The sequence below is a fragment of the Hevea brasiliensis genome, chromosome 7, assembly GCF_030052815.1.
Source record: "Hevea brasiliensis isolate MT/VB/25A 57/8 chromosome 7, ASM3005281v1, whole genome shotgun sequence".
NCBI classification, from domain to species: domain Eukaryota; kingdom Viridiplantae; phylum Streptophyta; class Magnoliopsida; order Malpighiales; family Euphorbiaceae; genus Hevea; species Hevea brasiliensis.
Window position 1 is genome coordinate 95,036,953 of NC_079499.1, and position 15,006 is coordinate 95,051,958.

Consider the following 15,006-nt stretch of genomic DNA (forward strand, 5'->3'; position numbering starts at 1 on the left):
AATTAATTTGAATCAATGATAATGAAGATGCCAATGCATCCTTGTAGAGGTAAAGTAATCAAAGACATTGTGGTTCTCTTTATCTTACTTTAATGAGAATATCCCAACTTTATCTTATTATTCATAATTATTTGTTCTCGGTGTCTTCATTTATGAAGTCTTTATCGATAATTTTAATTGTATTTTCTTGTTGCCTATGTGAGACTTTGATCTAATCATCAACATATACTTACAGATTCAATGATTTTAGATTAAAAATAGATTGAACCTAATTTGTTAATTTTTCACTTGCATTTAAAATTTGTTCTACTATGACTATTTAAATCGATGTGGAAGAACATTTCTTTGCAATCTAAGCATAGAATCACAACAATAGGAAACCGAGCATTGGCAAAATCACACAATAAATTTCTTATAGGTGGAATTCACTAAAAAATAATTTCTTTAGTAACAAATTTACGAATTCATTGTTAATTAATAGTCACTAAATTACAATATTAGTGACAAATAAATCCATTGCTAATTTTAAAATTAGCAACGATTTGATCGTGACTAAAAATTGTCACTAAAAGGTAATAATGCAGAATGATATGTAAATAGATTATTAAGGGCCTGTTTAGTTTAATTGTTGAATATAGCTGATAAATGTTAGATGATAGCTGTTGTTATTAACTGATAGCTGATGATAGTTGATTTTTATTAAGTATTTGGTAAAATTATATTTAGCTGCTCATGTTGATATGTGAAATGACTAATAATGGTATATATCATATAATTTATTTTATTATTTAAATAAATATAAAATTATAAATTTATTATATTATATTATTTATTTTATTATTAAATTAAATATATAATTATTAAATTAATATATTATATCATTTATTATATTATTAAAATAAATATATAATTATTAATCTATCGTTTAATATTATTTATTTTATTATTGAAATTAGAAAATAATTATTTTAAAAAAATTAAATAACTTTAAAAATACAAATAAAATAACAAAATAATTTTTATTGTTAATAAAAAAATTTATAATTAATTTTAAGTATTTAGATATAAATAAATATTTTATATTTTATGTTATTAATAAAAAAATATTTTAATAAAGTTGAAATACTTTAATTAAAATGTTAAAATTATAAATAAAAAAGATAAAAGTATTAATAATATTAATTTTTAAGTTAAATAAAAAAGAATAATATGGTCAAAATAAAAAATAAAATCAAATCAGCTATCAGCTGATGAGAAACAGCTCTAAAAATAGAGCTGATACAAACTGCAGCGGATGGGTACCATTAGTTGCCTATCAGATATCAACTTTATTTTTTTAAACTTATCAAACACTCTAATTCACCTATTTGGGTGTCTATCAACTATCAGTTGCATTCAACAGGTAAACCAAACACCCCTAAATCATATTATCAGCAATGAATTCATAAATTCCTTGTTAAATTTTATTTTTCTTTTAGCGATTCCATTGTGTGGACACTTAAAAACATATACACCAATAATAAAAAAAAAAAAATCAATGACCACAAAAATATTGACATGCTCTTTTTTAAGTCATTTATAAATGCTGATAATTATCAAAATCAATGCAAAAGATTTTAAGTTTCATACTATATTCATCTAATATGTTTTTAATAACTTCATTAAAACCCTTTAAATGCTAAAACTCCTTTTTAAACACAAAAATCATCATAACAACAAGTTGTTTACATATAATAATTAAAATTTCAATGATCACTCCACGTATCCGAACAAAGAGAAATACTGAGTCCAAGCATTTCAATAAATTTTTATAAATCTTTTATTTCATCTAAAAATAATTTCATAGCAATTTGTTTTAAAATATTTTTAGGAACTATTTTAAATTGTTCATTTAAAACATTTTGATAAAAATTTTGAAATTGCAATTTGTTTTTTAAGCATTTAATGGATACTGAACTTTAAAGTTCATTTAAGGAGGTTACCTAAACATTCCATACCCTCTACCTTTATTTTCATGAATTTTAATATTTATTTATTTTTCGAGAATTTTAGAATAAACCCTAATTTTTTATTCACTTAAAAAAGGTACTAATTTTTTTATTGGTGATATGAAATATTTTACCCGCCTGCCATTTTAATGGTGGCCTCTGAAGGGGGCCTGCTGAAAACAAAATTATCCACTGGAGAAAAGAAAGAGCTGACACATCAGAGCTAACAAATTTCATACATTAAAATAATGGGAAAAAAATTACATTGTTTGAACCTTTTAATTCATTTCTCCCTGTTCATGACGTAAACAAAAATACACTTGCAAAATCTTTATTACATAAAAATTCAAGAAAAAAAAGAAAAAATTTAGTATTTTATACTAATAACTTTAATTTACTGAGTAAAGTTATTTTCAAAGCTGTTCGAGGTTTAATTATAAAAAAAATTTTATTTCCGTACATATGATAAGGATATCAAAGAATGAATCGAAAGTGTATATGTGGGGTGAAATTAAAGGAGCAGTTGGGGTTGCTAATTAAACAACAGGACAGATAGCTACAGTTACTGGTGGGTGCCAGTAACAGCCTTGTGTCCTTCACCTGGGCTGGGACCCGAGTCCTTGATTCCTCCAAGGGTTTGGCCGTGTCCTACCCCAGGACTTGGTCCAGACTGTTTGATTGCTCCCAGAGATAATCCATCCAAGAAGTCCTCGATTACTCTACTAGCAGCAGAGTCTCCCGTCTTCATAATATTCAAGGGACGAGCTTCGGTCTCAATGATATCGAAATTTATCAGCACAAGAATCAGAAAGAAACTTAAAGATTTTCTGAGAAAGTTTGCCATGGGGATATGGAAAAAGGAAGTGAAAGAAAAGAGTAGGAAGACACAGAAACCTAGCTGGGCTTGGATTTGAATCTGGTTGTGGAAGAAAGTAATTAATTGAACAGGTATATGTGAAGAGATAGCAAGAAATGGTGCTGTTGGTATGCGATACTTATAGCGGTAGAGAGATGATCTTTCTTTGACCAATTGCAGACATTTGCGCATGCAAAGTAAAACCATTCAAATGTTGTATTCAGGAACCAACCAGGGAAGTTCTTGCCTTGGAGAAGAAGGAAAAAAAAAAAATCAAGGATGAGAAAAAAGGGAGCAAGGAAGGAATTGGAAGTCCAAATTGGAAAGTATTGGAAGTCCAAATTGGAAGGTGTAGAAAATAAAAAGTATAATTATGTATTTCAAAGAATCCATAGTATATATTCATGGATTGATATTTGATAATTTAGGAATCGCCGGGCAGCCCAAGTTATGAGATATTAGTCTCTTTCTGGGATTGAAGACCAAAGACCGTAAATTGCAATTAATGTTTGAATTCCAATATATTTGGGGATGAGAATTGATTGCAATGTCATATAGTAGCAATGAATGCGGATCTAATATAAGATGAATTTAAGATACAAATATGTAAAATTTATATATAAATTTTTTTATTATGTATATTATTTTTTAAATTTATAGTGAATCGGATTTGACATTCATGCTGGTTGATTAGAAAGGTAAATTTTAAAGTAGATCAATGGGGAAAGATGTAATTGGAAGCAAAGTCCAAATCTAGTATTGACAATGTGCAATGTGATACTCATTTATTTGAACCCAATTCAGGTTTATATATGGGCCTTAGCCAAACCTATGACTAATGATAGCCTAAGTTTATACTATTTTCACTCTTTCTTTTTAATGGTGATTTTTTTGTTTATTAATTATTACCGGACTGCTGACCCAATACTATGGTGATATTATCTTCAATTGTGTTTATGCACATCATTGCATTTAAATTTAACTATTGATTATTTTTCATTTTATTTTAAAATAAAATTAAAATGATTAAATTATATATATATATATATATATATATATATATATATATATATATATATATATATATTAATGATTAGTTTGGTTGAATTCAATTGGTTGAATTCAATTTAAAAAATCAATTATATATTTTCTAATAATGTACTTGATGTGAGGAAATTTTAAAAGAGAATTTTAAAGGAACAACTTTATAAGAATTTTAATTGATGTGCATGCAAAGTTTAGGGAGAAAAGGCCATAGTCCAAACTCCAATTGTGGTCCTGACAGACAAAAAGAGCATATCATACATTATAAAAAGTAGTTTATATTATATTAGGAAAATACTTAGACACAAAAGTGGAGAAATTTGTGAAGGTTATGATGGATATATATATATATATATATATATATATATATATATATATATATATATATATATATATATATGGAGAGAGAGAGAGAGAATGTCTAATGTGGCAACTTAAAAAATAGTTGGTAACCGACTAATAAATAAATAATAATAATAAGGGCGGACTTCAATTTTTGTGGTTAGCAACAAATATAAAAGTTGTTGGAGGCTTTCATCAAACTAAAAATAATCATTTGAATTGATGTCAAAAGTAATTGCATTAAAAAAATTAAAAATAACAATAGTGGCAATTTAACTTAATTTAGTGGTTGAAAATATATTACTCAATTGACAGACTTAAGTTTGAGTTTTTACTCTTAATTTCTTTACTAAAAAAATAATAATATAATAAACCGCATAATGGGAAGGATGTAGATATGTTAGTAAATTATTAATTTATAGGCAACAATCAACTTAGTTTTTCATATTAGTGTTACAGTTGTATAATCACTTGTGAGCTTTGGAACCGGATTAATAAGGAATATTTGTTATCTTTATAACTTTTAATCTCCCATAAATATTAGAAAAGCTTGTAAATAAATAAACTCCAATTACATCTTTTTATCTCGTGTATTCGAATAGAACTTTTGTTACAAGCTTCACTATTTTTTTTCCTCTGCTCTTAGGAGTAGTAAATCTTGTTCTAGCTACTGTTTGTTAAGAGGAAAACAAAAATTTCGACATTTCTTGTGTTACAAAGTAATTTCTGCAACAAGTTTGACAATAAAAGATAAAGGGAGGAAGAATGGAGAATAGATGTTCACAAAGCAAGAAAGAGTATTTTCTCCTGACTAGTGAGACTTGGTTTAATAGCTAAATGCGTATCACTCATTCAACAGTATCAAATTCGAGTCTTCACTATCCCAAACTCATACATACATTGATATTTGCATATTATGTAGTTATTTAGGTTAGATTTCATAATCATTTTGCCTTTTTATTGATTAGTTTTAGTTAATTTCATTGGTTATGTAATTAGTTTTTCATATTTATTAATTCTAGTTTAATTTGTGAATTTATTCTTATTTTGTAGGTTAAATATTGTTTTTGAAGAATTAGGAGTCAATTGCATGTTTGAAAAATGAATTCCAAACTCCAATATGCCAAAAATGAAGTTTAAAAATTATTGAATTTGAACGCTATCGAAAGTTGTATAAGGAGCTGCACAGCCTGTATAACCTGCATCCAAAAAATAGAAAAGTTGCTAAATCCTGTCAAACAATTCCTACATAAGCTGTGCAACCACTTATGTGAGAATCTAGAAAACAACTATAACTGTAATACCCCTCACCCGTCTACAGTGTAGCCGAGCGAGGCATGCTACATTCGGTGCTGGAGTACCCTATCTTATCTTACTTTCTTCCCTAAATAATTTGATATCGTTATATTTAATATTAATTAATTTTCTATAGAGAAACCAGCGAAGTTTCCCCTATTTTATTTTCAGTTGACGTATTTTACTATTCACCTGCTTGAAATTTTTAATAATATTTTACAATAAAAATATCATTCATGCTCATCATATTTATCTCACATTCATTTCTTGTAATTCACATACTCATTTGTACAAATCTATTTACACTCAATTCATATGTAAACATTTTCAAATTACATAAGCAAAATTTTCAAATTTCCTTAATTTACATAATTTACAAAATAATTACATAATTTCATAATTTACATGATCTACAAATTAATTACAGTTTCATAATCTATATTTCAACAAACAATTCATAGTTTACATTACGAATAATAACTAATTATAATGTATAAAATACATAATATGATCTATATGGGCCCTATCTATATGCATTGCTAAGGAGGTGACAACCTTGAACACTTTGCAGATCAGAACTCCAAAATCTCTTTTTGATATTTGCTGGGCTTTAACTTCAGTACCTGCGCGAGGAAACAAATCCATCGCGCTAATTATTGCAGCTTAGTGGTGCAATAATATAACAAGAAATAATATAACAAGTAAAAATAATTGGAGCATATTTTCTATACTCAAGAATTTGTTGGGTTCATATGAAATTTTCCATACAATATATCTTTCGTCATTTATGTTGCTCTCTAGAATTACTTCTTTCATAAGTTTACAATAATCATTTATATAATGTACAAATAAATCTAAAATTTATACTTATATTCTTATGAAAGTCACATTTATAATATTATTTAACTTATAATACTTCTACTAGTCTTTTTATCACTTCCTTGATACTTTCTAAGTTGTTTACAATCATTTCGTAATATTTAAAATTTTTAGAACTAGTTTAATTTGTTTCAAATCATTCTAAGGAATAAATTTTTGGAGCTAATCTAATTTATTTCAGAACTTTTTCTCATTTATTTACTTTCTAGCATTTTTAATTGCTAATATTCATAACTTATTTTAATAAATTAGACTATCAAAGTAACCTACGACAGGCTGACTAAACTGGATAACGGGTCGTTGGCACTGGACACCACGGTGCCTCGGGCCGTCATACCATGGGACGCAGAACGTCAACCACGTATGCAGTCAGTATGGCTAAAAAGCCATGATAACACATAATCGGGTATAAAAGCCATGAATATTGGCATAAGACCATGAATACGGGTATAAAGCCATGAATACAGGCAATAAGCCTTTCGCAGTACTGCTAAAATAATGGATATATTGGCATGCCAATCTATTCAATATGACACACGTGTCTAGGCAATACACGGGCACATAGTACCATTAAGAGTTTATATGTTTCATCATTTCATTATATTTTTCATTTATATTTTTATAGCATTCTAATTTTGTTTATAATGGAAACATAATTTCCAAATTCACATTTCTAAGTAATTTATGCACTTATCGTAATATTCATACTAATTACAATTCACATTCTTTTAATCTCATGTACTATTCACATTCAAAACATCTTTCCTTTCTCTCTTGATGGGAACCTAAATCCCAAATGATACTTTTATCACATTTATTCATTTAACAATCTATTCATGTAAAGTACATTTCATACTTCAAGTTGTATTGCTGATATATTATAAACTCCATTGATGTTGGGAGTATAAGTCTCAAAAATCCATCTAGGTTAATTTCATTTCATATTCAAGTGGTATCACTTATGTTTTATTAGACCTACTAGTAATGGGAATACAAATCTTAATTATATATTCACATAACTTAAATGTTCATTAAGTCATTTAGGTAAATTACTATTTTTATTCTAAGTAATCCATGAACATTTCATGGATTCCAAATCTCATATCTTAATTTCCTCTATCAATTTAGTTCTTACATCTACTATTCACATTACTATTCACTCAAATTGTTGACTTTTTAATACATAATAAATTTATTGAACCTAAGTTCTCCAAGATACCACATTTTGCATTTTATTTTTGTTGGTATTGATTTCCAATACCATTTCAAAGCTTATCTTATGTTATTCAAAATTTTTAGATTTCATACCCTAGGTTTACTGTTTCATTGGTCATTTGTACAGTAGAAATTGGATAAAATTATCTTCATGAAAGTTGTTCCTTATTGTGTTTAGTTACATTTCTTTTTTTAAATCACTCTATTTGGAGTTTTGTAGTTCAAGTTATGGTCATTTTACCATAACTGGCCGAATTGACCTGTACCCAAAATTTTTGGGCAATTTGGTTCTGCCAGATTTGGTGACCTAAGTTTGGTTGGCAATTTGACTAGGTTATGATTAGAATTTAGATTTGTGTTCTTCATGAAAGTTGTAGGGCTATGTCTTAGCTTTCTGTTGGTAAAATTTTAGATCAATTGAACTTTTCTACACTGAGTTATGACCATTTGAACAAATACTGTTTATTTGGTCATTTTCCAGGGATAGCATGTTGGTCACCCAGATTAGGGTAATTTTTAGGTCAACTTGGTTTGGTTTTCTAGGCAGGATTTCTTCACCAAAGTTGTGCCATTATGTGTCTAGTTTCATGTCCAATTGGCCTTGCACCAATTGAACCTATACAACTCCACTTATAGCTCAAAAAATACATTGAACTCAAAGGTCTGAATTTCCTGTATAAGAACCAACACTCCCAAATTCAATTCTCCCAACTCCACAAACTTCATTTGACATATTTGACACTTCTAATAGTTATTAAATCATATCAAAATCATCAAATTCCAAGCAATAATACAAAAATTAAGTTAGGTCAAAACCCTAACTTATAATTTCAATCTCAATCATACATCCATGCAATTTGATTTCTAATGCCTTAAACTTCATTAATCAACTTCACTAACTAAAACAAAATCATTAAAACCAACAAATTCATTTACTTCCTAGGGCTGCCACAAATTGAAATTCAACATATTCCAAGTTTTCTTTTCTTTTCATGTCATTTCAACTTAATCAAGCATGCTTTTCATGCTTAGGAAAGATAAAGGGTATGGTTAGTGCACTGACCTCTTTAACCACTCTCTTGGCTTGTTGAAACCTTAGAATTTTTTTCACTTTCTTCAAATTTCTTGGCAGCCAAACACTTCTCCTTGGTGTGGGTGTAATTTTTAGTGAAGGTGGTTAGGGCTTTTAGGGTGAGGATAGGTGGGAATTCAAGCTTGATCAAGCTTCCATGGAGTTTTCTTTCCTCTCTCTCTCTCTCTCTACGTTTTTGGCTGCCCAAAGGTTGAAGATGCAGATTGTTTATCAATTTTTGTCTAATTTATCTCCTTTTAATTGGCTTGTTGAGTTGTGATTGGTGGAGACCTAACTAATGACATCATGTGATGTCATATTTCCTATTTTTTTTCATTTTCTTTTCTTTTCTTTTCTTTTCTTTACTACCCATTTTCAATTCAATTTTCAGTAATATTTATTCATATTTTAGATCATAATAATTATTTACTTAACTAGACAAGTTGAATGGTTATCATCTCTGAAGGCGAAATGACCAAAATACCCTCTATTTGGCTTACCGAACCAAAATCGTCTGTACTGATTTAAAAATTTTTCTAAATATTTTCTTGGCATTCTAATGCCATAGAAACCTCAATGACTCTTTTCTGGAGTCCCAAAAATTATTTCATGAATTTTCTCCTGAGTTCAGGGCTCCTAGTTGCGAAAACCGCAACTTCTCACTGTGTTACCCATCGCTAGGGCACCGGCTCATTTAACTTGGTTGTATTTTATTTCTAAAATTTTTTCTAAATTTTTCTTATTAATATTTGAGTTATTTATGATTCATCACTCTAATCTAAATATTTTTCCAAACGTTCTAGCTATCTGGACCAACACCGGTCACCGAAACAGTAGAATGTATGGAATTGCTACAGTGAGGGTGTTACAATAACTCTGTCAAAAGTTGCATAAGATCTTGTGTAACTTGTGCTACTGCTTATGCACAAATTCAAAGAACAATTTCAAGGTTGTCGAAATTTGCATAACTTATTGCATAACTTATGCAATCGCTTATGCAAAAAGCTGAAAAATTATCTAGAATTGTTGAAAGTTGAATAGCATCTTGCATGACCATGCAATTGCTTATGCAATGACACCGAGGGATTCTAAAACTTACCGAAGGGTACACAGGGACCTGCATGGCCATGCAAGTCCACCTTCGTCCATCCTTATCAGACCTGATTTTACATATGATCCTGCATAAGCACCTGTACAGTTTATGCAACTTTATTGAATTTAGCTGTTATGGCATTTTTACACAAGTGCAATAACTTCACACAAGATCCATTTTTAACTTATTTTAGGGTTTTGTTAGGAGGTATATAAGCTTCCTTTCATCACTTTTCACAAAAAGAAGAAAGAATTGAAGAAAAAGAGAGAGATAAAAAGAGGAAGAATGCTGTTTTTGACATGCAACTGGGATTTTGCCGCCTTCTTTACCATTTCTTCACACTAAATATTAGATTTTTCAGTTTTAGTTTATTTTTCATGTTTTATTCCTTCTTCTATCTTGATTTTCTTGTAATGAATATAGATTTTGAGTAATTTTCTAAAGATTCTGGAGTTGAGAATATAGTATTTAGGTGATTTTGTGGATTTAAATTGGGTTAGTCCCAATTGAATACAATTTATGAGGTTTAATTCATTTCTTATGTGCTTATTAACATGTTTAGTATAGGGCTCCATTAAGTATTGTTCTTAATCCTTGGTTGAAGAACCAAAAAGAGAAAATCAAGAGATAGATAATCAAGAAATTAACTTAGATCTAAAAATAAACTAAGGATTGAGAGAGTTTTATAGATTGATTAACGATTTTAATGGGCCTTTTATTGATTTTAAACTCCGCGAAAGTAGGATTTAATTAATTAAGATACTCTTTATTCTACTCGAAAGAGATTTTAATGAAATATTATTCTTAATCCTTGATTGAATAACCGAAAGGAGAAAATCAAGAGATAGATAATCCAGAAATGAACTTAGATCTAGAAATAAATTAAGAATTAAGAGGGTTTTATTAATTAATTAAAGATTTTAATGGTTTTTTTTTGTTGATTTTTAAACTCCACGAAAGTAGGATTTAATCAACTAAGGCACTCTTTGTTTCACTCAAAAGAGATTTTAAAGGACTTTTGAATTTATCTCTTTTAAACCCATAATTTTCATAAATTGGACTAGTTAGGAAAAATCTAAAATTGACTTGAATATAAACCTTAACTAAGGCATTCTTTATTTCACTCAAAAGAGATTTTAAAGGACTATTGAATTTATCTTTTTTAAACCCATAATTTTCATAGATTGGACTAGTTAGGGAAAATCCAAAATTGACTTGAATATAAACCTTAACTTTAGAATTATCTTTTACCAATTGTTACTTGAAATTTTACTTTTGTGTACGTAGTTAAATCTTATTTCATTAATTCTCATAATAATCTTATTTTCTTTATTTAACCAATTATTAAAATAGTCCATTGTTGAGCTTTGCATTTTTCATATTCTAAATTTTAAATTTCAATTTCTTTTATTTGTTTCATTATATAGTAATTTTAGTATAGTTTATTTTATATCAAAAAATTCAATTTATAACATAACTTTTAAAGGGAATGATATCTATTTTATATACTACTTAAACGACCTCTACACTTGCGGTGGGCATATATATATATATATATATATATATATATATATATATATATATATATATATACCTAAAATTAGTTGAATTGGTTGCTGAAATCATATCCCACCATTAATCCATAGTAGTTCCCACAAGGCCACGACTCAAATTTTGTTTAATAAGATAATATTGCATATTTTGTGCACCATATTTATGTCGAAACTAAGATGATAGATATTTTTATATTTTGAGAATAAGAATGGCATATTTATGAAACCAATAGATTATGAAAATGTACAACTAATTTATGAGTTATTCTACATTGTCTAATGAATTTAAGTTAATCTTATAATACTAGAAATCATTAAATTAAATAAGATTTTATCTGCTTAAATTTTTTTTTTTACCACAATTGGTTATAACATATCAATGTTGCCTAATTTAATTCAGTAGCTAAGCAAAGTATACTACTCACTTGACAAGTTCACTATCCTAATCAGACAATCCAACCGTGACTTAATGAGCTAATTAATCACAAAATTAATCAATCAATCTGTAGGTTCAAATACTAAACTTTTGACTGGGCTAACCAGTGATCGGTGATTGGATTGTGAAGTGTTTGCCTACCCAACAACCCCAGTAGATGTTCACCGTCCACTTGTCCATCCATTTTCCTGCATGAAGGAGAGAGAAGGTTCGAGCGTCGGTGGCAAGGCTGCTGGGTTTGGGACTTTGGTTTACTTTACTGTTTGAGCTTAATTGATTAACGTGCGTAGATGAGAATCCATTAGGAGCAGCTTCAGGAGAACTTGCATGAAGATTCCTCTGTGATTTTCCTGACTTCTTGTTCCCTGATTTTAATCCTGGTTGCCTTACCTTCACTCGTAGGATCAAATATTTGCCACACTTGACATCTGACTAGATGACTATGAAATCTCCTTCTTGGAGTCCATTTGTTCTCACAAAATCTCTGGTGTTTTCGTGGAGATACATTCTGCTTTTGTTGTTGGGCCAGAACAGTTAATTATCGAGTTTGGAGTGCGGAATACCAAATTAAGCAAGGATGCTTGATTTTTATGCAAGAAGTTGAATTGGTGCAGGGCAACGATTCCCACAAATTCAATTCTGTGGACAGTGTTATCTGTTTGCTATGTAGTTTGTTGTAAAGTTATAGTAAGTTAGTTTCAAGGACATGGAGGCGTTAAACTTGGTTTTTGTCTTATTCCAAGAATTAATTAATTAATTAATTAATATTGGAAGCAATACATATGCAACTCAAGTGAAAAATTGGAAAATAATTAAATGTACAATCCATCTTTGTTGTCTCTTTAGATTCTGCACTTAAAAGCATCAACTGCAATTAGCTTGAAAAATCTCAACAAGGGAAACTGAAGCAAAACAAGAAAACTTGCCAGTCTTCCTGTTCTTCTAGCTTGAGAGAAATAAAATGGTGGCTAGACAAGTAAATGTTCTGCTGGTTACAATAGCCTTACAGGGCCACATGAATCCTATGCTGATGCTTGCCAAACGCCTTGTTTCAAAGGGCATTAATGTCATCATTGCCACTAACAATGTGGCAAGTGACCGGATTCTCAAGTCGAGCAAAGACTCCACCAATTTTCCTACTGCCCAAAACACCAATCCTAAACCCCCTGGAATCAGTCTCGTGTTCTTCTCTGATGGCCTTAGCCAGGAATTTGATCGCGATGAGAATGTTGATTCATTTATCAAAGCCCTGAGGACGACAGGAGCAAAAAACCTGTCGATTCTCATAAACGTTTTCACAGCGCAGGACAAAAAATTTTCTTGCATTATTTTCAATCCTTTTATGCCATGGGTGACAGATATTGCTGCTGAACTTGGCATCCCTTGTGGAGTACTTTGGATCCAAGCATGCACTGTCTATCTTGTTTACTATCATTACTTTAAGCATCCTAATTTGTTTCCTTCAATTGAGAGCCCAGATGAGTTCCTGGAGTTGCCTGGAGTGCCAGTTTTAAAGGTAACAGATCTTCCATCCCTGATCTTCCCATCAAGTCCTTCCATATTCCGCGAAACACTACTTGATTTTATTCAAAAACTGGATAAGATAAAATGGGTTTTGGTGAATTCTTTTGCCGAACTGGAGGAGGAGGCAGTGAAGTCCATGGCTTGTCTCCATCCCATTTACCCCATTGGACCACTGGTGTCTCCATTTCTGCTAGGCGAAGAAGAAAGCACCAGTGGCAGTATTGATATGTGGAGTGCTGAAAATTCATGCATAGAATGGCTTGACGAGAAACCACCATCATCGGTCATTTACATTTCGTTTGGTAGCATAAGCGTGCTGTCTCAAAAACAAATGGATAACTTAGCCATGGGATTAAAGAATAGCAACAGACCATTTCTTTGGGTGATCAAGCCTCCAGAGAAAGATTTTGAGAAGAAAGGAGGTGAATTGCCTGCTACGTTCTTGGAGGAGACCAAGGGGAGGGGTTTATTGGTGAGATGGTGCCCACAAGATAAAGTATTAATGCACCAATCTGTGGCTTGCTTCATTACACACTGTGGGTGGAACTCGACGCTGGAGACGGTGGTGGCAGGGGTGCCTGTTATTGCTTATCCAGGGTGGACAGATCAACCAACAGTTGCTAAGTTTTTGGTTGATGTTTTAAAGAATGGTGTTAGGATGAAAGTTGAAGATGAGGTTGCAAGCTCGGGAGAGGTTGAAAGATCCATAGTGGAGGTTACTATTGGACCAAAATCGGAAGAGATGAAGAAAAGGGCGTTGGAGTTGAAGGAAGCATCCAGGAAAGTGGTGGCGGATGGTGGTTCTTCTAATCAGAATATTAATCAGTTTATTACTGAGATCATTGGTGGGTCATTCCTGCAAAGTATTACAGAAGTGGAAGGAAAAGAAATTTATGAAAATGCTTAAATAGTAGTATAGTAGTGTACTTCTTATTAATAACCCTAAGACATATGTATGGCATATGTATAGGAAGTTTCATTATCTCCATCTCATATTACTCTTCTTTTTCAATTTTGGATAAATTATTATTAGTCTCCGTATTTTAATCAAATTAATTATTTAGTCTATATACCTTAAAAAATATACTAATAAGTCTATGTATTTTACTTTCGTTAAACTGTTTAGTTTTTATGTCAATTGTTTGTTAGTCAATACAGGTCAAATTACTATTTATTCTCTATTTTAGTGAAACTAATTATTTAGTTTTTATATTTTGAAAAAATATATTAGTTAGTCCCATAATTATTTTTTATATTGAAACAATCCTAATTTTCTCCTCTTTATTTCTCTCTTATCTTCCCTTATTTCTCTTTTTTTCTCTCTCTCCATGTTTCTTCTCTCTCTCCATGTTTCTTCTCCTCTACACCTACACCTTTCTCCCTGTCATTCTCTCTTTATTTTCATCTGTGGATAAAAAAGATATAAGTTGTCTTCACGAAAAAGTTCACCATTTGTTTAAATTTCTAAATAATAAAGGAAAATCATTTCTTAGAGGAAACATAAAAATAATATCCAAGAAATTGGAAATTAAAAAAAAGTAAAATCAGATTTTTTTCTCTACATGGCAAAATTTTTATTTTTATCCGATAATATATTTTTTAAAATATTATATTTTTTAAAATATATAGACTAACTAATTAATTTCACAAAATAAAGAGACTAAATAGTAATAATTTTCAAAATATATTATTAATTAATAAGTTTCTT

At 29.8% G+C, this 15,006-nt stretch overlaps 2 protein-coding genes across 2 annotated transcripts; one reads left to right on the forward strand and one right to left on the reverse strand.

The window, feature by feature from the left end:
• Window positions 1–2,550: 2,550 nt before the first annotated feature.
• Window positions 2,551–2,832, reverse strand: LOC110669567 (PAMP-induced secreted peptide 2). The gene has a single exon (XM_021831279.2). The coding sequence runs from the start codon at window positions 2,830–2,832 to the stop codon at window positions 2,551–2,553; it is 282 nt and encodes a 93-aa protein (XP_021686971.2).
• A 9,775-nt stretch (window positions 2,833–12,607) lies between these two features.
• On the forward strand, window positions 12,608–14,310 carry LOC110669568 (UDP-glycosyltransferase 84B2-like). The gene has a single exon (XM_021831280.2). It carries the CDS (start codon window positions 12,736–12,738, stop codon window positions 14,203–14,205), a length of 1,470 nt encoding a protein of 489 aa, XP_021686972.2. The 5' UTR covers window positions 12,608–12,735; the 3' UTR covers window positions 14,206–14,310.
• The last annotated feature ends 696 nt before the right edge of the window (window positions 14,311–15,006 follow it).

What these genes read in the sequence shown, in the direction of transcription:
- LOC110669568 (XM_021831280.2), top strand. Translation starts at nt 12,736, where the DNA reads ATGGTGGCTAGACAAGTAAATGTTCTGCTGGTTACAATAGCCTTACAG.
- LOC110669567 (XM_021831279.2), bottom strand. Translation starts at nt 2,832, where the DNA reads ATGGCAAACTTTCTCAGAAAATCTTTAAGTTTCTTTCTGATTCTTGTG.